This window comes from Tiliqua scincoides, chromosome 1 (genome assembly GCF_035046505.1).
Source record: "Tiliqua scincoides isolate rTilSci1 chromosome 1, rTilSci1.hap2, whole genome shotgun sequence".
Taxonomy (NCBI): Eukaryota; Metazoa; Chordata; class Lepidosauria; order Squamata; family Scincidae; genus Tiliqua; species Tiliqua scincoides.
In genome coordinates, this window is record NC_089821.1 from 97,999,970 (window position 1) to 98,026,613 (window position 26,644).

The window sequence follows — 26,644 nt, forward strand, 5'->3', positions numbered from 1 at the left end:
CCGGGCCTCCTGCCACTGCCTTTCGCACTGCATTGCTGGTCTCACTGCCAGGTGGCGAGGGTCTGGGGGTCCCACGCATACCACTGGACACTGCCTCAAATGCCACTGGCAATACAGGTACCACTGGTTGAGAAACGCTGACTTAATGCATTCAGGTCTGAGATATAGCAAACACTTTGTCAACAACAAGACATCTTCTAAGAACGTTATTCCTTCAATTATTTCAGTATCATGAGCACAAACTACAACAGTGCTCTGGCATCGTGACATGGTCCTCCCATGCTATGTTCAGTCCCCAGATGCATCCTAGTATCTCCAGTAGAGCTCATGCAGAATGTCCCAAGTTCAATCCCTGACATCTCTGAGTGGAGTTGGGAAAACAAGCCCTATTTATAACTCTGGATAGCCACTGCCAGTCAGCATAATAGACAGTTCTGACCTAGACAGACCAACATTGTGATTCAGTAGAAGACTGCTTCAAATGTAAATTCAGATGCTTATGTTGGCATGGGAGGGTGATGTCAACACAATGACACACTTGTGCCAATCTTATCCCACGTTCCCAAAAAAGTCACTTTCATTTGCAAGCCAAGGTAGGTTGAGCATCACATACCAGTTGGGAATCATGGTTTTGAACCACAAATGACGCTACTATCCGGTGCTCTGGTTTGAGCTCTCAAATATTGAATTCTGCATCATGTGAGGTAGAGCAAAATTAAAACAATGCAAAAGAAAAAAGAAAAAAAAGAACACACAAATGATTCCTTTCCTTCTCCGTTCCCATGGGACATGCAAACTTAAGCTTTGGAATCTTCTTGTACATAAAGTTGAGAAATCGTCTTCTTAATGCGAAGCGCCGTCAGTCGAGCTGCTCCACTGGGGTACCAGCATTCGCGCATTATTCGGCCCATTACTCTGAGCGCCTGAAGGGAGAGTAGAGTAGGCAACGGGCATTAGTTTTCATTTCTGTGCTGTTGCACAGTACAAAAAAATGCCAGGGTGTGAGAGACAATTTCAGAATACTGAGCCTGAAGTGTACCTTTTATATTTTGAGATGTACCTTTTTTATTCTTTGAGATATTCTAGTGAAAAGCAACTAAAGCCCAAATCCTAACCAACTTTCCAGCACTGGCATAGCAGTGCAAATGGGACGTGTGCTGCATCCTGCAGTTGGGTGTCACTCACAGAGGCCTCCTCCAAGTAAGGGAATATTTGTTCCCTGACCTCAGAACTGTATTGCTGTTATGTCAGTTCTGGAAAGTGGGTTAGCATTGTGCCCTAAAACATTTATTATTATTTTTATTATTCAGCTATTGTACATTGCTTTGGTTTTTTTAAAAAAAGAAAATGAGATAGAAAAATGGTATAAACTAAAGATCAAAAGTCCTCATTCAGCTCATCCTGCCTCCAGGAACGTTAATCGAAAATTGCTTAATGCTTTTCTGCAGAGGTTGAATAAAGTGGCATCCAGTATAGAAAACAGTAATATTTCAGGTAAAACCTTGTAGTTACCACTTGTAACACTGGCATAACTTCATCTCTGTTGATAAATCTGTTGATAACCCCTGCTAATTGGGTAAGAGACACTTTTTCAAGTGGGTGCTCCTTTTTTTTTTAGAGTAACTGGCCCACCTCACCCCAGCACTGTCTGTTCTAGTGGCTGTCTGCTGGTATTCATTTGCATCTTTTAGATTGTGAGCCCTTTTGGGACAGGGAGCCATTTAGTTATTTGATTTTTCTCTGTAAACTGCTTTGTGAACTTTTAGTTGAAAAGCAGTATATAAATACTGTTAATAATAAATCATGCCAGGAAAGAGTTTTCTAAAACTTGTGTTACATGGAACACTGTTTCCATGACCAAGTCCTTCTATTTTTGATAAAGGAAGAGCATCATTTACAAAACTGACAGTGCAAGCCTATGTGTTCAAGAGTGGATAGGATTGCAGCCCAACAGTACTTACTTACTTACTTACTTACTTATTAGTAGAATTTATATCCCACCTTTCCACTCCAGAAAGGAGCACTCAAGGCGGCTAACAAATAAATGATTAATACTTAATGATATTATATTTTGGAATGGTAACTTCTGTAGAGAACGTAATAGCCACCTGTGTTTCTGATGATCACCAAAAGTACCCGTAATCTTTCTATTGTGTCTCATACAGGTGTATCGGTCAACGATCCATTCCCAGACCCCCCGTGGATACTAAAAATTGTATCCATGCAAATCCATGATTTTTGGCCCACCTGGGCTATGAATGCAATTGGAGCCTTGCTCTGGTTGCGTCCGGAGCCCTTCTGAGCATCAAAGAGGCTGTGTGCCACCACATGCTGCCTCTCCAAAGCTCAGAATGTCACCTTGAGTGTTTCTAACATGACTTCCGGTTTTCAGCAAAAACCAGAAGTCGCATGAAAAAGGCTCTGGGCGGCATTCTGAGCCTCGGAGAGACTGCACACAGTGGCGTGCAACCTCTCTGAGTAGATCAACCTCTCTCAGTAAATCTTCCAGACACAGCCAGAGCAAGGTTCCAGTTCTGTCTGGGAGGTATGCAGGGAGGGGCAATCCGGGGTCCGTGGTAAGGCAAATTCGCAAATGCCGGATCTGCGAATAAAGAGGCCCCACCTGTACAATGATATAATTGCTCTGTTTTACATACAGTGGTGAATTTTTACACAATACCTGCCTGAGCACCATATCTTTGTCCCTAAACTGTAGGTGTTTGGGGGAAACATGCAGTCTCACATAAGGACAGGACACTCTCCACAGCTTGGCTGAAGCACTATGCCCTTTATGAGCATCATTTATTCTAGGATTAAGCCATGGAATGTGAAAAAGCCTCTAGGGCTAAACTCTGCTTCCTATTGGCCCCATTTCTGGTTTACTCCTTTTGAAGCGTAGGTGCCACCACTGAAGGAAAATAACGGTGGTCTGTTTCTTTATGCTCAACTGAAAAATGTACAGTTTTTATACAGTAACAGCTGCAATAAAAAGGAAAGAAAAAAAGAGAAAAGAAAACAAAAACAGATTTACCTCACAGCTTTGCCACTGATTTGGGATATTTGGTCTCAATTTTTGCTCACAGACAACTTTTCTCATATCTTCTATTGAGGGATCAGAAGGCACAACATCATAATAAGGTAACTGATACTCTTCAACAATTCCTAGAAGAGGGACAAAGTGTAAAAGTAAATTATATGAGGGCCACTTCCAATGTTATTGAAGAAATGTCTTAGGAGAAGTGTGTATATGTCATAAAGAAAGCAACTAGTCACCAGTGTCCTGGCTCAGATGTGCAAATGTTTTGTGTATCAGAGGATGTCTTTCCTAAAAGATTTTTTTTCCCCCACAATTTTTACCTCCACATTACTAAAAATGTAATCCTTAAAACAGCCTCTTTAGAGGAACACAAGTTGTAATTTTTTTTGCTACATCATCATTTTATATGTTGTGACAGTATTTCTGAGGCACTCATCTGTACCCAAGAGCTTATTTACACAATGGTTTCCCACATCCCCGGTTCAGTGGTGTAGCATGGAAGTCCCTGGAAAGGGCAGGCATCTTTCCACCCACTGACTCTCAGGAAGCCAAACTGTGAAGCCAGGACAACATCTACAGTGCCCACACTTGTTCTTGTCAGCTCTAAGAGCAAATGAAGAGTCAGCATGGGCTAAAATAGCCTGTGTGTCCTTCAAAGATTGGATGAGCTAAAACAGAGAAGGGAAAGCTGAAGGAGAAGGCTTAGGTCAGGGGTGTCAAACATAAGGCCCGGCAGCCGGATGCAGCCCTCACAAGCTTTTTATCTGGCCTTCAGGCTCTCAGCTGCTGAGCCATGCTGAGGTGTTACTGCTGAAAGGGCAGCCCACTTGAAAATTGAGCTCTCCCATATCTTGAATATGATCAAGATATGTATATTTTCTCTTCGGTCATTTGCGTTCCCAAGTGAGAAAAAGTGCTTATTTTTGGTCATGACCTGTTTAATGACATCACTTTCAGCCCTCAGCAGACATCATGAATGCTATTCAGCCATCTGTATGAAATGAATTTGATACCCCTGGCTTAGGTCTTCGCCAACAATTAAATAGTAGTATCATCCAGATTTGTCTTTCCCCTCTTTTCTAGACTCTTTCCTAAAAAGGTAGTCCTCTCCTCATCCCCAGTAACTCCTTCAGTGGTCCACAACAACCATCCCTACCATTAGTAGATGGAGATGCCAGTCTGGCAGCCTTTAGGAATGTCTTTGCATGAGTGAGGTGTTGCATCCTGTCTGATATACCAATATCTCTGAGGATGGAGAAAAGAGAATCTTTTCTAGAAAAGGGAGCTATTTACTTCCAATTCATATGTGCAAACGACAATGTGATTGCCACTTGCAAAAAAAACCTTAAGAAAGCAGTTCCATACACTAAGCTGTCTGTACAAAGTAGCACCCCATAGGGTTCCAACAATTTCAATCACATCAAGGCAAACTGCAGAAAAAGGGCACTTGCATTTCAAAAGACTGCTGCAACTGTATTTGCATGTTTGACTCTATATTCACCAGACAAAAATTTTCATCAATTTAATCTAATACAGTTAGCGAGGTTCTTTTCTCCCACAAGTTCAAGGCAGCTTTCCCCAGAATTTAACTTCTATGAAAATAGAAATCACCTTCAGAGTATCAAATAAATTTAACAAATTTTGTGTCTATATTGTTACAATATGTGAAGAATAAATGAAAAATACAGTGGAAGGCCTTTGGCAGTGTCAAGGCATCTTAATTAGAAAAATTAACATGCTTTAAAAAAACATAACTATACCTCCCACTGAGCATCTTCGGGATATTTCCCAGTATACCAAACCAAGGGAGTAGATGTCTGCACGTTTGAAAGACTCAAAAATATTCACATTCATGGTGTCATCAAGTATTTCTGGAGCCATATACCTGTCAAACACAGAATGGACTAGTCTCACCAAAGGAGAAGAAATTGTGTATTTTTCCATAGCTAATAATTATTTTTTTAAAGGAAGGATAAGCAAAATCTTCTACAACTGAGATATTTAAATATCACTAGTCGGGAAGAAAAAAATAAGATTCACGGCTATTATTGATTTGACTTAGGCAACTCTGAAGAAGTGTAAGGCTTTAATTCCCCCCCCCCCATACAATCAGTGTGTATAGACACTCTTCCAGAAAGAGTGAGCTCTCTGCAGCAGAAAGTGTCCTAAACACATAGAGAACATTGGCAAAAAGACTGTATGTTTGTACACATGTAAGGTCTGTTCAAAAATCTACTCAATGCACAAAGGCTGAGCTGCAGCCTGCCACCTTCCCACAGGGCATTCAAATTTCAGCCTCTGATCGTGTGAAAAGGGCTTTGATGAGCTCAATTTCCCTAAAACAACAGTAGGAATGCTGAATCATTCTGAACTTTCACTTCTTCTGGCTACATATTTTATGTCCCAGTAACTGATTAGATATTCAGGTATGTAGGTTATAGGGATAAAGCAAGGAGTTCTGAATAGTAATAATTTATTACTCAATAGTACTTGGAAATAACTTCTGAAGCATCACAGGCAATGGTCTTTAGTATTTTGATTCTTCACACATTTGTCTAATCATATGTTTTTGCACGTTGCCAATATTTTTACGGATGCAGGACCCAATCCGAAACAATGCACGTCAGCTTACCTCTGGCGCATACTATCACAAACGTGCCATAAAGCACATTTGTGAGGCCCTAGCGCCAGCGAAGTGCTGGTGCTAGCTCAGTGCCAGCCAGGCCTAGTGCTGGTGCTCTGCCGCTCAGCAGTCACGTGGACTGCTGGGTGGCAGAGAAGTAGGTGGGGGCATGGGGAGGCGGGAAGAAGGTGTTCTGGGGTGGGGGGAGGCAGGGGACGACAGAGAGGAAGGCAGGACCAATGGAGCTCTGCTCTGCTCTGATCCTGAGCCTGAGCCTCCGTGTTGGGCCATCTTGATTCTACAGCGACCCACAGGTTGCCATAGAATTGAGTAGCCCCACTGCAGGGCTACTTGCCTTACCCGGGAGAAGGGGAGACGTCCCCTTCTCCTGAGGTGCCACCGGCGTTGACTGGTCAGCGCTCAGGATGCAGCAACAGCCATTTTCGGTGCTGCAACAGCCCTGCACTCTGAGCAGCAGATTGGGCTGCATGTCAGTACAAACAAGTACCATAATGACACATTTATTCAGGGACAAAGTAGGAGGACTTTGCTAGTTGCTAGTCTTTCAAGCAAACAACCAAAACAAAGTACTGATAACATTAGCCCTAAAGACTGTGCCAGATTTTCATACGCAAACATTTTCAACATGGAAGGAAAAGGGGATTTCAGGAGGTCCAGAATATTTTCTGAAAGACAACCCCTCCCAACAAAAATTTTTACCTTTCTCATTTGCTTTCCCTCTCAGCCACTGTTCTGATACCATTATATTATTATTATTATTATTATTATTATTATTATTATTATTATTATTATTATTATTATTATTATTATTATTATTATTAAAATAAAAAAACAAGGCTCTTCTTTTTATGGGTTATGTTTTCCAGTCACATAGCCAGCATGGAGACATGATAGCTCCATGTGGCCAATCAGATTTTGCTACATGATCATGTCACAAAGCGAAATTATAGTGATGGCAATTCTAAGTATACTTGTTCTAAATCGGTAAGCATTTTCATCCCATTTTGCAGGTTCCTCAAACTATTTCCAGAATTGGACTGCATGTTTGACTCAGAAAAAATTTCTTTGGTGAAAAGTACCACCCCACTGCAGCTCAACTCAACTCACATTATTTAAAAGGATGAATTACTATTGCACATGTTCTACCATCAATCTGTCTTACCTCTTTGTTCCCACTCGAGGATTCTGAGGTATGTCAATTGTGTTTAATACAGAATCATGTTTCACGGCCAGTCCCAAATCAGCAATGGCACAGGTTTCATTCCTTTTGACTAAAATATTTTTAGATTTCAGGTCTCTGTGTGAAATAGCTGGCTTGCCTGTAAGGCACAAAATACACTACAAGGTCAAAATGTCTTCTACTATATCACTACAATGAATATACAGATGTCCCACGTTATCCGTGGGGGTTCCGTTCCCAGAAACCCTGCAGATGCCAAAACTTATAGACAATGAAATATGTGAGTCTGAGCACCTGTAACCCTCCCTGGGCCTCAGAAGGCATTATAAAGGCCAAAAATGTCATTTCCGTTCTCCCCTGAAAACAGGAAGTAACCTTCTAAGTCCTCTCGAAGGCCTTAGAAAACATGCTGCTGCTTCCGAACTGTAACTCAATGCTTGTTTTAATTGGTGATAACACTATCAGTGCAATCCTATCTTGTGCTGGAACAGGCAAGCCAGAAGGCTTGCACTGTATCCAGCACAAGATCGGGCTTCAAAGTGACTCAGCTGAAGGTAAGGGGAAACACTTCCCCTTACCCCCGGGTAAACCACTGCAGCCCCTATGGGTCTTCTCAGACTTGCGCCACCTCCTGAGGTGGCACAAGTCCGAGGACTTGAAGCCACTTCACGCTGCTTGGGGAATGGGGTTGGGCTCTGGCATAACTGCCGGGTCCCAGTCCCGCCTCCTGCTCCCTATCCTCCTGCCCCTGGGGCCACCCATCTCCTGCCCCAGAACGCCTCCCTCACAGCTCCTCCCCACAAACCCCAGAGCCTTGCGTCGGCCCATATGTGTTTTTGTAGTGATCATTTTCTGTTTTTATATTTGTTAGCCACCTCAAAAATCTCAGTGCTTAAAAGGTGGGATATAAATTTTTACATAAATAAAATGGGTGGAGAGGGGAACACATTAGGATTCATATGACACTCTGTGGTCCTTCGAAGAAAGTTTGGATATAAAACTAATAAGTCAATATTATATAAGCTACACACTGATGTTATCTTGCCCTAATCGTTCTCTCTTTCCCTTTGAGGTGAATGTAATGTAAGGGCATCTGAAGTCCAGGCACCTTGTGTACCAACGATCTCCATATGAAGGTGTGCAAGGCCACTTGCAATCGAAAGTGTCAGCTTAATCATCCCATCGACCGTCACAGTGTTGCTGTTTAAATAGTCAAACAAAGAACCTTGCCCGTGGTATTCAGACACAAGCCACAGCTGAGTCCAAGTTCCATTATCTGTTGAGAAAAACAATTATATTTAGTTTTATGCAGCATTCTCTCTCTCTCTCTCTCTCTCTCACACACACACACACACACACACACATCTAAATATTTAATCATTTCAAATATCATTCAATTTTTCTGAAAATATTCGGTAATCTTGTCTTTCCTGGGTATACATATCATGTCAGGATGAAGTTTCATGCATTTTGTCTATTTATTAAATGGAGAATCTCAGTTTCAAGTTCATACACTTAAGATGCTTGCAGCTCACCTATATTATTTGTTCAGTGGGACTCAAATGATCACACTCTGCTTCACAAGGTTTAGATCACATAGATCACATAAAAATTCATATATTTCTATGGATGTTCGGGGTATTGTATGCTACCTTTATTTAGGGGTTGTCCCTTTAGGGCAAAACGTGCCATCCACTAAAGCAGAGGTTTCCAAACTGGAGCGTTGTGATGCCCCAGCTAGGATAGCCCTGTCTCTGCTCCCTTACAGGGTAGGGAAACATTGAAAGCAGCAACGTGATCAACGCAATCACCACAATTGTGTCTCTGCCTGGGACGAAAAGGTTTTTTTTTTACACATACCCTTGGTAGCACCGGCCTTCTGGGGAGTGTGGGGAGCCCACTTCTGGTTCCACGATTGCAAACCAGTAGTGAGTTGCGATCGCTATTTTAAGCTTTTCTGAGACTTGGAGAGCCGTGCAGAGAGGTCCGCAGGTTCCCCACACCACCTGGAAGGCTTTGCCACAGGTAGTTTAAAAAGATGCCTTTTGTCTCTGGCAGTGGTGCAATCATGAAGATGATGCCACTGCCTTTGTCCCTCCTCCACAAGCACTTACTTACAGCAGTTCCCAAATACCCAGTCTGGGAACCATTGCACTAACATAATATATCCAACATATAATCCAAAGCAGTGGAAAACTTACTGCAGGTAAACCTCAACAATGAATGACCACTCAATTTGCCCTTGTTGCTGTGTGAACCTGGAACTCCTCTCCCAGAACCCATATGTCATGCTACCCCACTCATCCTTCAAACCCCTCCACAGAAACCACCACTTCTTGTGAAGCTCTTGGGTAATGTGTTAGCTCTTATCTACTATACAACTGAAATTAGCCTAAAGGTGCATTAACTGCATCTGCACATATTCTTTCCCTGTTGTCTCATCTTCCTCTTTTTTTTCTTATCCCTCTTCCTTTTCTATTGTAAGCTATTGCGATTTTAAGCTCAGGGGTTGATTCTAAGTATAGAGGCCTTTAACTTTACGTTACTCTATAACCGAGCCATGAACATTGATTGTGCTAGTATTGAAATAAATGAATGCTTTTACTTTTTATTTCATTCCACTTGAGCTGGAGTTGAAGAATAAGGTAACAAAGCAGGTCAGCCTTCCTAGTAAGTTGTGACATACAAAGCCCAATTGTATGGGAGTACTAATCTCTGTAATAATATACTAAAAAGTAATATTTAATAGCACTTTTGAGTATTCGAAGTGCTTCACATGAATGGTCTTTTTGTAATGTTTTCAACCCTGTAAGATGAGTGTTACATTGCAATTGAGGAGCTGTGACTTCCTTAAGACCTTAAGAGTGTGACTTCCTTAAGACCACCAAGTGAATTCATGACAGAGGCGAGATTTGAACCAGGAAAGTCCTGACTTACAGCTCAGTCCTTTAGCCACTACCCTGCACCAACTCTCTTTACCACTTGGGGTCAATACTAGGGTTGAGCCAAAAGGATATGGGGATATTCCCAAACAGTTCATCAACACTGAAAAAGTACCCTGTCTGCACTGGTAGTTCACAGAGTGCAAAAATCACAGAGTGCAACTTTTCTCTCTTCACCAACAAAAACCAAACCTTACTCATTCTACTCTATGCTACATATCCCTATCTTTTTCCATGCACCTGTTTTAAAAAAGAAAAGAAAAATAATTCCACAGGAATAATCCACCAGAGGCCAAACATTGTGAAGCTGTTTGAAAGTACTATACCCTTGTTGTCAGCAGCAATAAAACCCAAGATATTTTCATGCCTCAACATAATTGTCTGATAGATTTCTGCTTCACGAAACCAAGACCGCTCATCTCTCGAGGAAAAGATCTTTACGGCTACGTCCTCCCCACACCATTTTCCGCGCCAGACTTCACCAAATCGACCTTTTCCTACTATTTCCTGAAGAACAATAGTCCTTGCAATGGTTCTTTGCACAAGCAGAGGTAAACCTAACAAGAGAAATGGAGACATTTGTAAAGCACAGATTTTCTTTTTAAAAACTCAGTCATTATTTTTCCACAACATAAAAGAGCTCGTAAAATACACATCGAGGCACTCTCTTATTTGTGCAGTCCAAAACATATTGAAATCAGCAGCAAAGTTTCCATAGTTTTTAATGGAGGCAAAATGTTATTCAATCACACCCAATCTATACACGTACTACTGTCAGCCTTGAAGTTATTGGTCTTGTAAAAAAACAGATGGCCCATTAACAGCACAATCCTAAGCATGCCTATTCAGAAGTAAGTCCTATTCAACTCAATGGAATTTACTCCCATGTAAGCCTGTGTAGGACTGCAGCCGCCTAAGTGGCAGAAGAAAAAGAGCCAGGGGAATCTATAATTCAGAGTATGATAATAAAATAGATAGGATCAATTGTTCCCATAGTTTGGGATTTCGAAAATTATCATTATATGTTTGCTTCCATGTAACTTGAAAGTATTGCTGACAAAACAGACACCAACTCACATTATAGGCATTAATCATCATTTTCCAAATTCAAAATGCAGCTCTGGCATTGACTGGGTCAGCTCCTACCTTCCCACTACTCACGCACATGAACAAACCTTCCAAATATGCTTGTCCAGTGCTTCCTAAACTTCTGAGCACCATGACCCAATTTTTAAAACAATCTATCGTGACCCACATAGCACATACCGCCATTCCCAGGACTCACCAGCAGCCGCCACTCTTATCGCTGTCCAAGCCTTTGCTCAGCTATCTTTGGTCCACTCCAGGCCTTGTCACATTGTGATTTTGTCACTCGTCAGCAAGGGTGGCAGCCAGTGGTGAGTCCTGGGCCTTGCGCCAGCCAGAGTAACAAAAACACAATGTGACAAAGCCCAGAGCCTGAAGACATCCAAGCAGAGGTTTGGGCAATGACAAGGTGAGTCCCAGGAGTGTCAGCCAGAGTGACTACGTGGGCCCCTTCAACCTCTATGTGGTTCCAGGTAGAAATGCGGCAAACTTTTCACCTCCACTAAATACTACTTCCTTACCTGGCTGCCTCCACTACATCTCTTCCTCTCACTCCTGGACTTGAAAAGAACAAGAGAAATGGAGTGCAAGAGGAGGTTTGGAGGGGAGGGGAGGACAGCAGTGGGTTGGATTATCTCTAATGAGGAGCAGCAAAAGCCTGTGGAGGCAGGCAAGTGGCTGCCTTCCATGAATCTGCTGCCTAAGTTGACCACCTTGGTCTGCATCATGAATGGGCAGGAACTGCCTGGCCCTGGAAGCACTTTTACCAGGCTTCCAGAGCTTGCAGACTAATAAAGAAGAAAGATTTTACAGGAATAATTTTAATTTGTGATTGTTAAGCATTTTAGGTGCATGTAGTGAGAATGTTATCATCTCTCACTTGCTACGTAGAATGCTGCCTGGAAAATGCTGGAGGCCTGACCAGTGCTGCTCAATATGAGTATCATTAAGATGCCCTTTTCTTTTTTGAACAACAACAGATTGGTTCTGTCTCAGGCCAGGCCTTCAGGGCATTCAGCTTAGAAGAAATTAGATTCCAGTTCCCGTCTCCACTTCACACAAGGCATGGCGTTAAGCAAGAAGATTAATCTAAACCTACACTTATTTCAAAACTGTTTGAAAGTTTCTGGCTCAGGAAGCACCCAGGAACTGTCAGCAGGAATCTGACCTTTGAAGCTAAAACATTTGTCTTTCACAGACATACAACGAATAGTCTCAAAATCCTGAAAAGACCTCAGCTGCTACAGCTCTGCAGTCATAAACCCCTTTCACATTTGGCATACGGTCAGATGTTGCTTAGCATACCAACTCTGATATTTTCCACTGCAATCCTATACACACTGCCTTGGGACTCAGTCCCATTAAACTCAATGGGGCAATCCTATACACAGGGACTGTAAATAGGTAGGAAAAAGTAAAGGAAATGCCAAATATAGCTACGCCTACCTTTGCACAGCAAAACCGCTGCATCTCGAGACCAGCAGGCAGCCTTCCAAGCTGCCTGCAGCCTCTTCTTGGTTGCACCAAGGTTCTTCCTTTCCCCCACGGTCACCCCAGAATGCATCTTAATGCATTCTCTTCCTAGCTGTGCTGCATTCTGAGGCGACCTTCAGGGAAGGGAAGCACTTCGGTACAACCAGGAAGAGGCTGCAGGCAGCTCAGGCCTGCAGCCCTGAAGATGCAGCGGTTTTGCTGCACAAACACAGAAACAGCTGTTTTGGGCAGTTTTCTTTACTTTCCCTACCTTTTTAAAGGGAGTCCCTGGGATCTGTGGATAATTGAAACAGCACATACCAGAGCCATGGATTCTGGGGTTTTCCTGTATTTTTTATAGGTAATCATAATAAGAATGTAATATATTATGTTTAATATACTACAATATTACAATATAATATATTACATTGCAATAATATTTCTCTCCCACTACCCACTACCCATGCAGCCCACTACCCTTCTTTAGATCACTTCCTCTGACTACTAACTAGGCAATGAGGAACCTTTTAAAATGGGAACTTTCATATTTAGCAGGGGTGAAATAACTGTCTCTATTTATCCTAGCACACAACCTCTCACAGAGACTGCTCCCAGTCTTGTCCTTGTATATGATTTTGGAAACTGTGAGTCTCTTGGGAACAATGGTTCATCTGATGAATAATGGGGGAATAATTGTTCCCAAGAGACTCACTGTTATTTCATTAGATGAACCATTATTTCATCTACTGTATTTTGATATGTCAACCACTTTGTCAACTTTTTTTGATTGAAAATTGAAACTCAGCATCTCATGAATTGGACTACAACTAAGGGCCTGATCTTGACTATCTCATTAACATTGAGATAGCTGCAATGGAGCCACTTGCCACATCACTTTGATCAAGTAAGATCCTTAAAGCCACATGAGTTGACACCATGTCTTGTGAGTGGTGGAGCAACTGTGCCATGGAAAACCATCATATTGGTGGTTCCTATTATGAAAATATTTATACACCTATGGAAGTGCCAGTGGACTTTGCAGTGCATACACACATACCAGATCCAGAACCTGACGTTGTCATATCAAAAATTAGATCTTTAAGAGTTTTCCCTGGATTCACTAGGTTGCACTCAGATAGGGGTTCTTCAATATTTGGCCTTCTTTTCTTCCTGAAATTGCAGTGGTGACCTTGACATGTGTATATAGTCAGCATCAAAACTACACACAAGACACATACTGGTATGGTTACAATCACTGTCAGTTCCACAGGTCCCATGTTTGGTTTGCTTGCAGTGTCTTGACCTGAAAAACAGATAAAGTAAAGACAAAATACAATGTGTAGTCATCTGGAAAAAGCTTTTAATGTGCATTTACATGGAAACAACTAAAAAGATTTACATTATACAAGAACATCAGTATCCACTGATTTAGTATTCACTGATTTGACTCACCACTGATTCCGAGGTCCACCTTTAAATGCCTTGTAACAAGGAAAAAGGCATCAGAATCCAATTTCCTACTTTTGTGCTGTTAAATAATCATAATTTCATTCCATTCGATTCCATTATTCACCCCATCAGTATAGTGCCTATACCAATGCATTCTGCAACTCTTTCCAATGCCAGTATTCTCCTCAATTTCCGAGGAGGAGAGGCTGGTGTTGGGAGGAACTACAACATGGGTTCCTCCCATGTGGCCTGAGACTTCTTGTGTTATGAAGGCACATAACATATTATCTCAAAACAAACATTTCTATTGCAACTCTGAGCAGTGGTGTTGCTAAGGGGTACAGGAGGTGTGTACCGCATCAAGTGACGTACATGGGGGGGTGACACCACTAGTGACCGAAATAGCTAAAATTGTGGTTTGTAGGAGTAATACCATCATGTTATTTATCATCTGATGCGTAATTTGCAGCAGAATGCAGTAAAAAAAACCGCATTGAAATATTTGCGTTCTGTCAAAAGGTATAGCCAAAAACCCAGCGGGGGAGGGGCAATGGTACATCACCATGCCCACCACCTGGGTCTGCATGGGAGAAGGTCCATTATGGGGGTGATGTGCTGGCCTCTCGCACCAGGTGATGCAAGCCCTAGTGACATCACTGGTTCTGAGGTTGTTCCTTCAAAAATTATTCCAGCAGCATGGAAAGGAGCTGGGATTCAGCCACTACCTTTATAAGAAATGTGTCCTGTTTACATGGTCTGAAGAGTAAAAAAGGGCACCGGAGGAAAGTGGAAAAGAAATGAGTTCTAGTTTGTTCCATTGAAAAATGACTAGGCAGAATAGCCACTGATGGAGTCTGCTTTGAGCAGGAGGGTAGAGAAAATAATATTCTTGCTTTGACTTTTCTGTTTTTGAATTCAAAAAAGTTCAATAAACAAAATGATTAACTAAAAAAAAATAGCAAATGTACCCCAGCCAGGGTGATAGAAAAAGGCCTAGCTGTTCCTCCTTCCCTTTCTGTTGCCTTCCACACAATCAAACATACTACAGATAAGAACACAATTTTAGTGACCACATAAGCCCAAGAACTAATACAGAACTAATGGAGAAAAAACTACTTGCAACAGCAGTAGATGTAACATGTTTGAAAAAGCTTTTCAGAGTTGTAAAAGATATCATTCAATGAACTCAGAATAAATCTGGAGAGACCAAAGTGCACAGGTCAAATTCAGCGGCAGAATAAACAGTGATAGAGTGACACCTACTGCCCTAAATTTAACTAATTACTTTGCCATTTGCAGCCCAGCACTCGGCCTCTGTAAACAACTCCCTCAGCGGATGGAATGTCACCACTGATAAGCTTATTGCTGAGGCACAATCTAGACGTGGGACACGAGTAAAGCCATACACAGAATTTAGATGTATAATTTAGATAAGTGTTTCTCAAACTGTGGGTCGGGACCCACTAGGTGGGTCATGGGCCAATTTCAGGTGGGTCCCCACCCATTTCAATATTTTATTTTTAATATATTAGACTTGATGCTGCCATGATATGTGACTGCATTTGGGGAAATGTTATAAAACTATACTTCTAACAAGCTACTATGTATATACTTTTAACAATGATAGTAAATGCTACTGACTCCTGGGTAAGTGCGGGTAGGATTGCAGCCTAGGATTGCTAAAATTTTCCTGCTTGATGACGTCACTTCCGGTCATGACATCACTTCTGGTGGGTCCTGACAGATTCTCATTCTAAAAAAGTGGGTCCCAGTGCTAAATGTGTGAGAACCACTGATTTAGATGTTTCATTAGCACCCCAATGATTGCTGGCCCAGCAAGTGGACTGTAAGCACGACAGCACTACACACTAATAGGCTTAATAGGACATGTAGTAAATGCATTTAAATATGAAGGCGTGCATATGGAATGTTTGCACAGGTAAGCACTTTGCCTGTGGCCAGTGTCACACTTAAATCTGAAAATATTAGAAGCATAACATAAAGCACTACCATATATGTATCCTAGTTATTTGACATCTCTCCCCCCCCCAAAAAAAGATGGGTACCCCATCATTAGTTGCTAACAACTTACAAAGCAGACTTGACAAAAGATCTTTTTTGTGCTATTTTGATGACATCACTGGTCTGCAAATTTAATAAAATGCCAGTGCACCATTTCCCTTCCACCTTTTCCTTGCAAATGTCTGTTGGGATTAGATATGTTGCCAAATATATTTGGATTGCACTGATTCTTTGCTGAGTACAACCAGGTCCACTGTGAGATTCAGTGTGCAATTAAACAAACTTACAGACCAATCCTAATTAAAACCCCCCCCCCATACAGATGCACCAATGGGGCACACACTGTATCTAGTGGAGGGCATTCTGGAGAGCTCCTCAAGTTGAGGGAACTTTTGTTCCCTCACCTTGGAGTAAGCCTCCTCTACACCAATGGTTTTCCTTGGATCTGCACCAGCTGGTGCAGAATTAAGGGAGAGGATACAAGGGAAGGAATGGGGTTAGGATGCTCCCAGCCCAGGTTGCCAACCAACCAGCCCAGATATTCCCCCATTCCTCCCCCCTATACTCCCTGTTTCTTCTACCACTTACTCCAACCACCAACGTGCTGGTGCTGACTATGGGAGGCCTCTCTGGCAGCTTGCACACACAGCCATCAGTCATGTTCACTGGTGGGCTTGTCATGTGCTGCTGCAGTGGCACTTCCATCCACTCAGAGGTGGTGTTGAGACTGCACCCAGTCACCTCAAAGACAGGGCACTACAGTCTCCACAGTAGCTCCTCCTGGCTTTGGGAAAGGCTACGAGCCATCCCTGATGCCAGAAGGGGGCACTGCAAAGCTCCACCCCCGGAGGAGAACATTGTGACATTCTCCCCAGGGCAGGGCGCTGCAGGCTGTGCTGTGCCTCCTCTTGGCTTCAGAAAAGGCTCCGAGCTTTCCCCGAAGCTGAGAGGAGGCAAAGCCCTGCCCCAAGGAGAAGCTGGAGCAATGACGTCACAGTGTTGTGTGACATCATGACATGGTGTGATGCCATGACATGACTGCATCGGACATGGGGAAGAGACATTATGCCTTCACCTCTGCAGTGGCACTTCCACCAGTGGAATGCGTGTTCTGCTAACCAGCAGAAAGACCAGTCTGGATTGGGCTGTGGATTTTTATTTTAAAGCAAACTGTTATGGTCAGTTTATTGAAACACCCTGCTTCAGAAGGCTAGGCTATTATGAATAACTGAGTGGAGCACATGGACAGTGATTTTTATACGAGGATTAGTGTTACAAACACTTTTTGTAACATACGTCCCAATTTTCACCTGTAAAATATTTGAAGCTCTGTAGATTTGGATACAATTATCTGCAGAATGTCTGGTGAATGATAAATCTGAAGGAGCTCGCGTTATCCATAATTGTGACTACAGCATCATCATATATTGGGCTGCCATGCCAATCAATAGGAACTTATGAAGTCAGACCATTGATCCATCCAGCCCAATATTGTCTCTGCCTACAGGCAGCAACTCTCCAGGACCTTTCATACTCCCACTGCCAGAAATCCTTTCAACTAGAGATGGCGGGTATTAAACCTGGGGCCTTTAGCATACAAAGCACATATTCAGCCACTGAACTATGGTCCCTTGTGTTTCACTGTGTTAGAAAGCTGGTCTTTGCAGTTTCCTTCCAGTCCAATAAGTTTACTTGGAAGCACGAGCCATGGGTTTTAATTGAACTTATTTCCAAGTAAGAGCAATCAGAATTTCAGACAATAGACTCCTGAGAGTTTGAACAACAGATGAATGCCTCTGTCTGGGGAGAATTTTTTATTTTTTTTAAAACAGAACATTCTGTCTATTAAACTCTATTTTTAACAACTCAACACCATGATGCCCAGAGACAGGTCATCAGAAGGACCAAAAGTGAAATGAGGATGAACTCATAAACTATGCAGGGAACACAACTTTAAGAAGTTGATAGCACATTCAAAATAGAACTATGACATGATCTAAGTCTGGCCAAACAAGAATTAGCATTGCACCATCGCCATGCCCATCTCTGAAAAAAAACATAAAATTAAACTCCTGTTGACGAACTGAAGTCACTAGTGGTCAACAACAAGCAAAGCAGGTTTTGTAGCTCTTATTTTAAAAACCTACCCACTTTTAAAAATAACAGAAGCTGTTTATAAATTAACTTGCATTCATCAGGGTAATCTGGCAATTGCATGATGAGGTTAACGTACTGGAGGAAGCCCAGACCATACTCTGTTAATGAAGATCCTTTTTAAGCAATGAAAGAGGATGTTATTTGGTTGCTAAGCAGCTGGAAATACAGTACTTTCCAAAAGAGCAAGATAAATTAAAAGCAAATATATAATGCACAGCAATATGAATCTGATTTCAAGTATTAACAGGAAAACCATGTTTGTACTCAATGATGCTTTTAACACGCATATGTGAAATGGGCCCTGGGGCCTGAAACACTGACCCCAAAATGTTAGTGTACTAACAGCACAATCCTAAGCATGTCTACTCCAAAGTAAGCCCCATCATACACACACTCAGGAAAGTGTGGATAGGATTGCAATCTAAAGGTATATTCCAAAAATGTTTTAGAAATTCAGATCTTCGCCAGAGCCCAAGTTAACACTTTATCCCTCCTACGCAAAGCTTTCCAATGTGACCATCTCTTGTTCAAAGTACATAGTCAAAAGTAATTTACCGAAGGGTATGTTGCATTAGTATAATTTTTTTAAATACCTGCAATGATAAACATGTAGATTATTCTGGCCATTCGCATGTGGCTTCTTCAGAAAGCATTATAGCTGCTTCATAGCCACACAATAGCTTCTGGACAGCACTTTCACACAGCTGTCCAAGGAAAGAAAGTGAACTTTGAAAAACTCTGAGAACCACCTAAAACATGGCACCCAAATGTGCCCCTTGGAAGCCTTGCGTCACAAATGTTATTCTCTTTTTCACCAAAATGCCTGAGACAGAACCCCAAATTTTAGGCATAAGAGCACATCACAACTTTCCTGCACTTTTGGGTCAGAACAAAAATATAGGGCGCAAGCCAGGCTGACACTGCAAGAAGCACTGGCCTGTGGAGGCTGATATAAGCCTCTGCTCTGGCTTCCCCTTGGACACTTGTGTTGGCCCGACTGGGCCGACGCAAGCAGAAAAGGTAGGTGGGGGGAGACTGGGAGGAGGTGGGAGGGAGGTATTCCTGGGCGGGGGGGCAGGCGGTGGCAGCCCTGGGGCGGCCCCTACCCCAGCCCTTCACTCTGCACCAATATAAGTGGTGCTTTGATGTCTTGGCTGCGGCAGAGGAAGCAGTTATAGGTTCTGAAACCCATTATGGTGGTTCAAGGGCACAGAGTCCTGTGCTGTAGGAATGCCTCCATACCCATCTCCAGCCTCTTGTGTCATCACAATTGCTCCAGGCAGAAGATCCTGTTCTGTGCATCTACCATTTCACTTCCTTTACTCTAAAATATGATGGCGGGCAACAAATCCAGCTGCCCATCCTTTTCTAAAATCAGACTAATTCAAAACAGATTAGTGCTAATCCAGAGAGAAGGCAAACAGTTTATTACACATATAATCATCCCATTACTCTAATCTGATTAAGGAAATCCTGTCTATTCCTTTAGGGTGGGAGTTCCAGCCGTACAAACACAGCATAAAATTAGGGCCACTTCTGCCATGTAGATTCCAAAAACCAAATACAGGTGGACCCTCGTTACCTAGTGCCGGTGCTGGGTGCCATATATGTACTATAAAGCACATTTACAGCACCTGATATCAAATCACGTGGATTTCGGGGTCCTCTGAGCTCCAAACACAACCAGACGCAACTTGCTCCAGTCGTGTCCAGAGCTGTTCTGAGGCCAGTGGAAGCCATGCGCATCCTCCACGAGTTTCAGAATGTCCTCCGGAGGTCCTAGAAGGGCACTTCCATTACTGAACTCCAAGCCTGTCCTTGAATGCCTTCCTCATAATGGTATCAATCAATCAACCACGATATTGAAAGCAGGGAAGAAGCAACATCTCCCTGGTGGACTCCAGCTTGAATGGGAAATTGGTTGAACAGTTCGTTTCGGATCCACATGCTGCCATGTACAATACCTGGAGAAGTTGAATGATCTTCAGTGGTGTGTGCTCATTGTCCAGTGCCCTCCACAGGGCAGGCCATTGAACGCAGTTGAATGCAGATTTGAAGTTGATGAAGATGATGATGGTTTGCTTTCCACACTTGATCTTTTCTTCCATCCATTGACGAATAGCAAATATTTGATCAGTACTGCCCTGATGTGACCTGAATCCTGCCTGCTCTTCTCAGCTGGTCTGTTCACGATATTTCTGCAGCCTAGATTGTATGATTTTTATCAACACCTTGCTGATAATTGAGAGGTGGCTGATGCTGTGGTCGTTCCTGCACTCTCGGCTATTGCCACTCTTCAGGACTGGCACAATGATAGCTTGTTTCCATGCTAGTGGGATTCGTTCCAAGCACCAGATGCATGTCAGGAGGATGTGGAGCTGTTGCAGCAGGATGTCTCCCCCAGCTTTGATCATTTCAGCAATTAAATGGTCCACTCCGGGTGCCTTTCCATTCTTCAATGACCTTATAGCACTCTCCGCCTCATCAATCGATGGCTCGATCATCGAGAAATTGATTCTCAGGTGGTGGTCCCTTGGGTGGGGTGTATTTATATACTTGTTGGAAGAATTCTTTCCACTGCTGCAGGCATTCGCCAGGGGAGCTCACAAAGGTGCCATCTGCTTTCTTGATATTGTGATTGATCAACTTAGTTTTACTATTCAGTCTCCTGATACAGAGTCCAGTATTCATGCTTGGATGCGGCCTGTTCCAGGTTGGCTGCCACACTATTCCAGTAGGCTTCCTCTTCCACCTTCAACTTCTGTCTGACCTGTTTGTTCAGTTTCCGGTATTGTTCTAAGTTGACACGTTTGGCTCGTTTCCATTTGTCCACCAGATCCAGGCACTTGTCCAAAATCCATGGCTGTGTCTGACAGTGGATGGGTGGGTACAGGAGGACAGCACATTCTAGGATTGACTCCGATATCTGCTTCTCTTTTGCATCAACATCACCCAATGGTTTGAGTGCTACAAATTTGTTGGATAGAGCGATTTGGAATTCTTGTCTGAGTTCCGGATCCCTCAGACATGCCCAGTTCAGTTTGACTGGTGGGGGTGCCTTGTGTTTTGTCCATTGTAGTTCCAGCTGGACCTTAGCATGAACAAGGTGATGATCAGATCCACAGTCAGGCCCCCTCACTGCACGTACCAATTATCATTTAAGTGATAATTGGAATAGAGAATTAATCAGGATGTAGTCCAGGATGGCCGAGTCTTCACCAGATGGATTGCGTCATGTACACTGGTGTTTCTGAGGGTGCTGGAAGTGCCTGTGACCTGCTATTAGGTTGCTTGAGGCACAGTACGTTGTCTTTGATCTGACCATGACTAAATCTGCCCACCCAGTCCTTTCTGCCCCCCCCATACCCGTGGATGGGTACATAATTTATTAGAACCAACCAAAAGTTAAGGCGCAATCCTAGCCCCTTATGTCAGTGCTTTCCAGTACTGACTTAAGGGCAATGCAACTCCAAGGTAAGGAAACAAACATTGCCTTACTTTGAGGAGGTCTCCGTGACTGTCCCCCAACTGCAGGATGCAGCACACATCCCACTGGCACCACTATGCAGTGCTGGACAGCACTGACATAAGGGGTTAGGATTGTGCCCTTAAAGGAGTAAGTTTTCAAGTTGTATACAATTCTTTATTAGGCAGGTGGTAAGCAAAAGAACAGGTTAGGGGGAGGAAAGGAGGGGTCATGGTGTGGAACCCCAACAGTCTGCCATTTGTACCAAAGTCAGAGTTTAGTATGTTTGCTTTTAGCAGGCAACCTCTGAAGTAAGATGCTTTAATACACACCCAAGGCACTTCCTACAATGTGAAAACACCTATGGTTTTATGATAACAGTGTAGGCCACGGTTTTACCATAGGAAGTTTCACTTTATCATGTACCTTTGGACAGAACGTGGGAGTAGGAAGGCCTGCACTTAATTCTCTATCAAATGTTCCCACTGATGTTCTCTCTCATATACAGGGATAGTATAAAGCAGATTCTTTTATATCAAACCACTGGCTCTAGAAGTCCAGTACCTTTTGATTTCCTCTTTCTAGAAGAAAGAAGGCACTTTCTTCTCAGCAGTGCTACCGCCTTTAAACAGAAGGTATCAGGGACTGAATAAATGGAGCCATGACCATGCAAAACAGAGTCCTTGCCATGAAGCAATAGTCCTTCCATGTTTTAAGGGAAGTCACAAAGAATGCTGAGAATCATCATCTTCATCATCCCACACTGAAAAGGTAAAACCTCCACAATGGAAAAAGCCAGAAGCCGCTGAAGGACCCGTATGGTTAGCCTTGACAGAACAGCCTTGACAGAGCTATTTATTTGTAAGTAAACAGTGCCGGTTACACAAAATTGTATCAACTTTGATATTTATGTACCAGGAAGAACCTGCACCACACTTTCCTACAAGCTTAAAATTGTGATAGCATATATTTTAAAACAAAAAATTGAACTGAATAAAGGCTCTCAGAAGTAACCATTTTTCCTATCATAATATTTGGCTCCACTGGAAATTTATTCAGCTCAAAAGCTTCCTTGGAAATATTTCCTAAAGCCTGATCAGTAACTTTTTTGACATGACAAATTCATCTCATAAAATCTATGATGAGTACAGCCAGGGCCTAGGAGAGGGGGGGTAAAGGGGGTAATTTGTACCCAGGTCCAGGGTCAGAAAGAGGGCCCAGGAGCCAAAAGAGGGGCCCCAGAAAGTTCCTGGGGTCTGACATTTTCCTATCTCACCTGAACTCACTGCCAGCGCATAATGCTGGGGCACAACCATGTGCATGCAGTATTAACTGCTGCTGCAAGTCATACACACCAAGCCCAGGAAAGCATCCATGACCCTCCTCAACACAGTGTCAAATCTGCGAGGAAACTGGCCTGCCACGTTAGCTGTTTGGCTTGTGGATCCCATAACCATGAAGGAGTGTATAGAAGCTCAGGGACCCAGCTGTGGGGTTACAGCTGCTGCAGAAGTTCATTTTGATCCATTCTAGTGTGAGCCTAAATACAATGATGTTAATTTTCTGCAATCAATTTTCTATATTTCAAAAATTTCTGAGAGACTTAGGAGTGTGTTTGGTTTTCCTTATTACTTTATCTAACTGCCAATGCCACATGGTTGGGTAGACCTGGGCTCTCCATCAAGAAGCCTAGTAGATCTGAGCTCCAAAGACTATTATAGCTGTCAGCACCCTCCCCTGCCCTATTTTGCCCCCTGTTCTGCCTGCCCCATTGCCCCCTTCCCCTTTGGGAAGGAGCCCAGAAAAAACTTTGTACCCCCTGCTAAAATTCCTCTCATAGGCCCTGGGTACAGCATTACTGTTGTTTCCAGAGACCTAATAATGTAGGAATCATTTATTAAGGCTACAAGCCTGTATTCCCTTACTTGGGAGTAGAGCCCACGGAACTCAATGGAACTTACTTCTGAGTATGCATTGGGCAGTAAGTGATGTTAGAGAGCTAAGAAAAGGAGGAGGGAAGGATTGCTTCTTGCATACTGTCCTCAAAATAGATTATACTGTATAATACACTGAATCTACATGGACCTATTTATCCTACAACACACATTGCAGAAAAAGAAGCAGGCAATTGTTTATGCCAGTGTTTCTCAAACAGTGGGTCACAAGCCAATTTCAGGTGGGTCCCCATTCATTTCAATATTTTATTTTTAATATATTAGACTTGATGCTACCATGGTATGTGGCTGCATTTGGGGAAATGTTACAGACCTATACTTTTAACAAGCTGCTGTGTATATTTTTTTAACAATGATAGTAAATGGGACTTACTCCTGGGTAAGTGTGGGTAGGATAGCAGGATGAAGCAATGCTCAGTATACCAACCACAGAGAACCAGAGGTATGGGCCAGCTAGTCACCCCAACATGCCCAAGTGGTTCTCCTCATTCAGTGACTGAGTCTTGAAACCAGAAAAATCAGCTTGCCGTACTTAATTCTTTCAGTATGAATCCAGATTTACACCCAAATCTTAAAACGCATTTACTCTGAAAGGTTCCACTTGTTTCAACTCACCTTTATTCCATATTGTGTGCTTAGGATGGCAGCCCTGCAATTTCCTGTGTTGCAACAACTGCAGGTTTGCTGCCACACACTCCCTCTGCTGAAATATAGACCTATAGCCTAGTGGCTCACTCTTCATCGGAACTTGTAAGGATTCTCCCAGACTTAAGTTTTGGTTGGACAAATATGGCATTACACATGGCCAATCAAGGTTCAGAGGTTGGGCACAGAACTCCAGTCCAATTTCTTCTGTTGCTAGCCTTTACTGGAAGATTATCTCCTCACTATGGGAGATTGCTACCTCATAACATATGTCTAATACAGAGGTGTCCAAACATTTTGGCAGGAAGGCCACATCATCTCTCTGACACTGTGTCAGGGGCCAAGAAAAAAAATAATTAATTTACATTTAAAATTTGAATAAATTTACATAAATGAATTTATTAGAGATTGAACTTACATGAATGAATGAAGGTCTTGCAATAACTCAACGCCTATAAAAGGCCTTGCACAAAGCAAGGCTAGCCTTTCCTTCGCTGCCACTACTGCATCACAGGAAACAGCAAGTAGTGGAGGGAACCCTCATCCCACAGCTCAGGTGAGAGGTTAAACAGTCGTCCTCATGCTGAGAGCAGTTGCATTGGGCCAGCATGGGCGCCAGCAAGTCTCCGGAGGGCCAGAGGCTCATTAGAGACTGGGAGTTCCCCGAGGGCCGGATTGGACGCCCCTGAGGGCCACAAGTAGCCCCCGGGCCAGGTTTTGGGCACCCCTGGTCTAATATGTTACATGTCTCATTATTAAAGAGGTATATCTGACCTCATAGTTGGAGGTATATCTGACCTCCAACAAAGCATCTTATTGTTCAGTTGCTCCACCAGTATTACACTCATAGTATTACATTCCCACCACCCTCTGCTGGAGGGAATTTGAAACATCAGGCTGAGGCCATCAAGGTCTACCTTTCCACTCTTGGAAGAACTCATAGCAATAACTTTTCTTCAGCCCTACAGGAAACTTCATTTGGTGCTAAAGTCTCTGTGGTGGCTGCCAGGATTTCCTGGACTCCTCCCCACCAATGACTTCGCTAAGGAGAACTCAAATGTACCAAGCAGACTAACTAGCACAATGCATTCTTTATATGCTGAGGGAGTGATTTGGGATCATCATGCTGGCCTCTCCGCTCCCTACATTTTAACCAATGAGTGAATACTGACCAACACAAGTAAGCAGGAACTGCATGATGGTCACATCCCATTTCTCCAATGTAATGCTCATGCAATTCCCATCTATGTAGCAGTGGTCTATGCACATAGGCCACTAAGTCTATGTTCTGACAAAAACGCAGAGGTCAAGAGTACCACAATTGCAACCCCCCCCCCCCACTCTTGGAATGATGTGAACGTGTGCATGAGTTGACTATCATCCAGTAAGAAAACATAAGAGCAACCAGGTGTTTGTTAAAGTCACTTCATGACCCAAGATAGATTTGAGTTCTGTGTCTTCACATATCTTAATTTATTATAAATGTGAAGCACTGCTTGATTCTAGACAGAATTCTTGGCAGGCCACAGATGCTTTTGTATTTCTAAAAGGCACATGAAAACTATTCCCTTCACTTTTTTTGCCGCCAAGCAACAGTTAAAATTTGAAGCAAGAAGGCAACAAGAATTAAACATTAACAGCAAAATAAACATCACATGAAATAGGAGCAAGATTTTTAAGTCATACAAAATGGATAAGGAGATGTTCTGTTTGGACAAGAAGGTGATCCATCACATATGGTTCTGTACAATAAAGTTTCAATGCTTTCTTTTAGCAAAGGTTCTTTGGAAGTAAAGGGCACCTGTTCAAGCAAAGTCCTTGTTACCCAAGGCTGCTCTTTTTCACTGCCGTCACAAGCTTCTGTCTCCTTGTAGCTGAAAAACGGACTAGTATGAAGGCCTATATGCAGAAATCAGATGGTAAGGAGTTTCTTACCCACCGTAAGAAATTTTATCCAAGGCTCTTTTTCATTTTTCCTGTGGAATAGTTCCCCAACACTGAAATCAACAGGGAACACTTTGCTCATGTGACAGCTTTGGAGATTAGGGCACAAGGTGAAATTTATACTGCATTCTCCTAAAACCCAGAATGAGCATAGCCATCATTCAGAGGGTAAGAGACTTACCAGGGAATGAAAATTCAAAAACTTCATTTGAACAAATGATAAAGTTTCCAGGAAGAAAAGCAAAAAGGTGTGAGCTTATTTTCTAGCATGTTAACATGTTGTGCAGCAATAAGTGTCACATCCCATTGCAATTCACAGGGGCTTTTCTACAAAAGTACTTCTACAAAAGTAAGGACTATGGTCTTAGCAGATGTTCTTCGCTAATAAGCATAGCTTACCTGCGGGCAGGTGAATGGTGACGTTGTTGCAGAAATCTGTATAGCAGCATTCTGTCTTGGTTATATTCTTAGAACTGTGGCAGAATATTTGTACCTTTAGTTGCAAGAGAGAAACACACGACTTTATCACCTCTTGTTTACCATTCGTTAACATGACAGAAGCCCAGCATGCGCCCTCCGTTTCGCAAGTGAAGTTCGTTTTCTCACATAATTGGCACACACAAGTTAGACCTGAAAAAAATAAT

The 26,644-nt window shown here is 42.7% G+C and overlaps 1 protein-coding gene across 4 annotated transcripts; it reads right to left on the reverse strand.

The window, feature by feature from the left end:
- Nucleotides 1–797: 797 nt before the first annotated feature.
- On the reverse strand, nt 798–26,625 carry ACVR1C (activin A receptor type 1C). Of its 4 annotated transcripts, none has more exons than XM_066634110.1 (8): nt 26,400–26,622; nt 13,420–13,665; nt 10,130–10,360; nt 7,970–8,137; nt 6,844–7,000; nt 4,798–4,922; nt 3,032–3,162; nt 798–923 (listed from the first exon to the last, which is right to left on the reverse strand). In XM_066634110.1, exons 1-8 carry the CDS (start codon nt 26,551–26,553, stop codon nt 798–800), a joined length of 1,338 nt encoding a protein of 445 aa, XP_066490207.1. In that variant the 5' UTR covers nt 26,554–26,622. The 4 variants fall into 4 exon arrangements, with proteins under 4 accessions (XP_066490207.1, XP_066490190.1, XP_066490199.1 ...); XM_066634093.1 differs by having other exon boundaries at nt 13,420–13,659; nt 26,400–26,553; XM_066634102.1 differs by lacking the exon at nt 13,420–13,665 and having other exon boundaries at nt 26,400–26,553.
- Nucleotides 26,626–26,644: the final 19 nt, after the last annotated feature.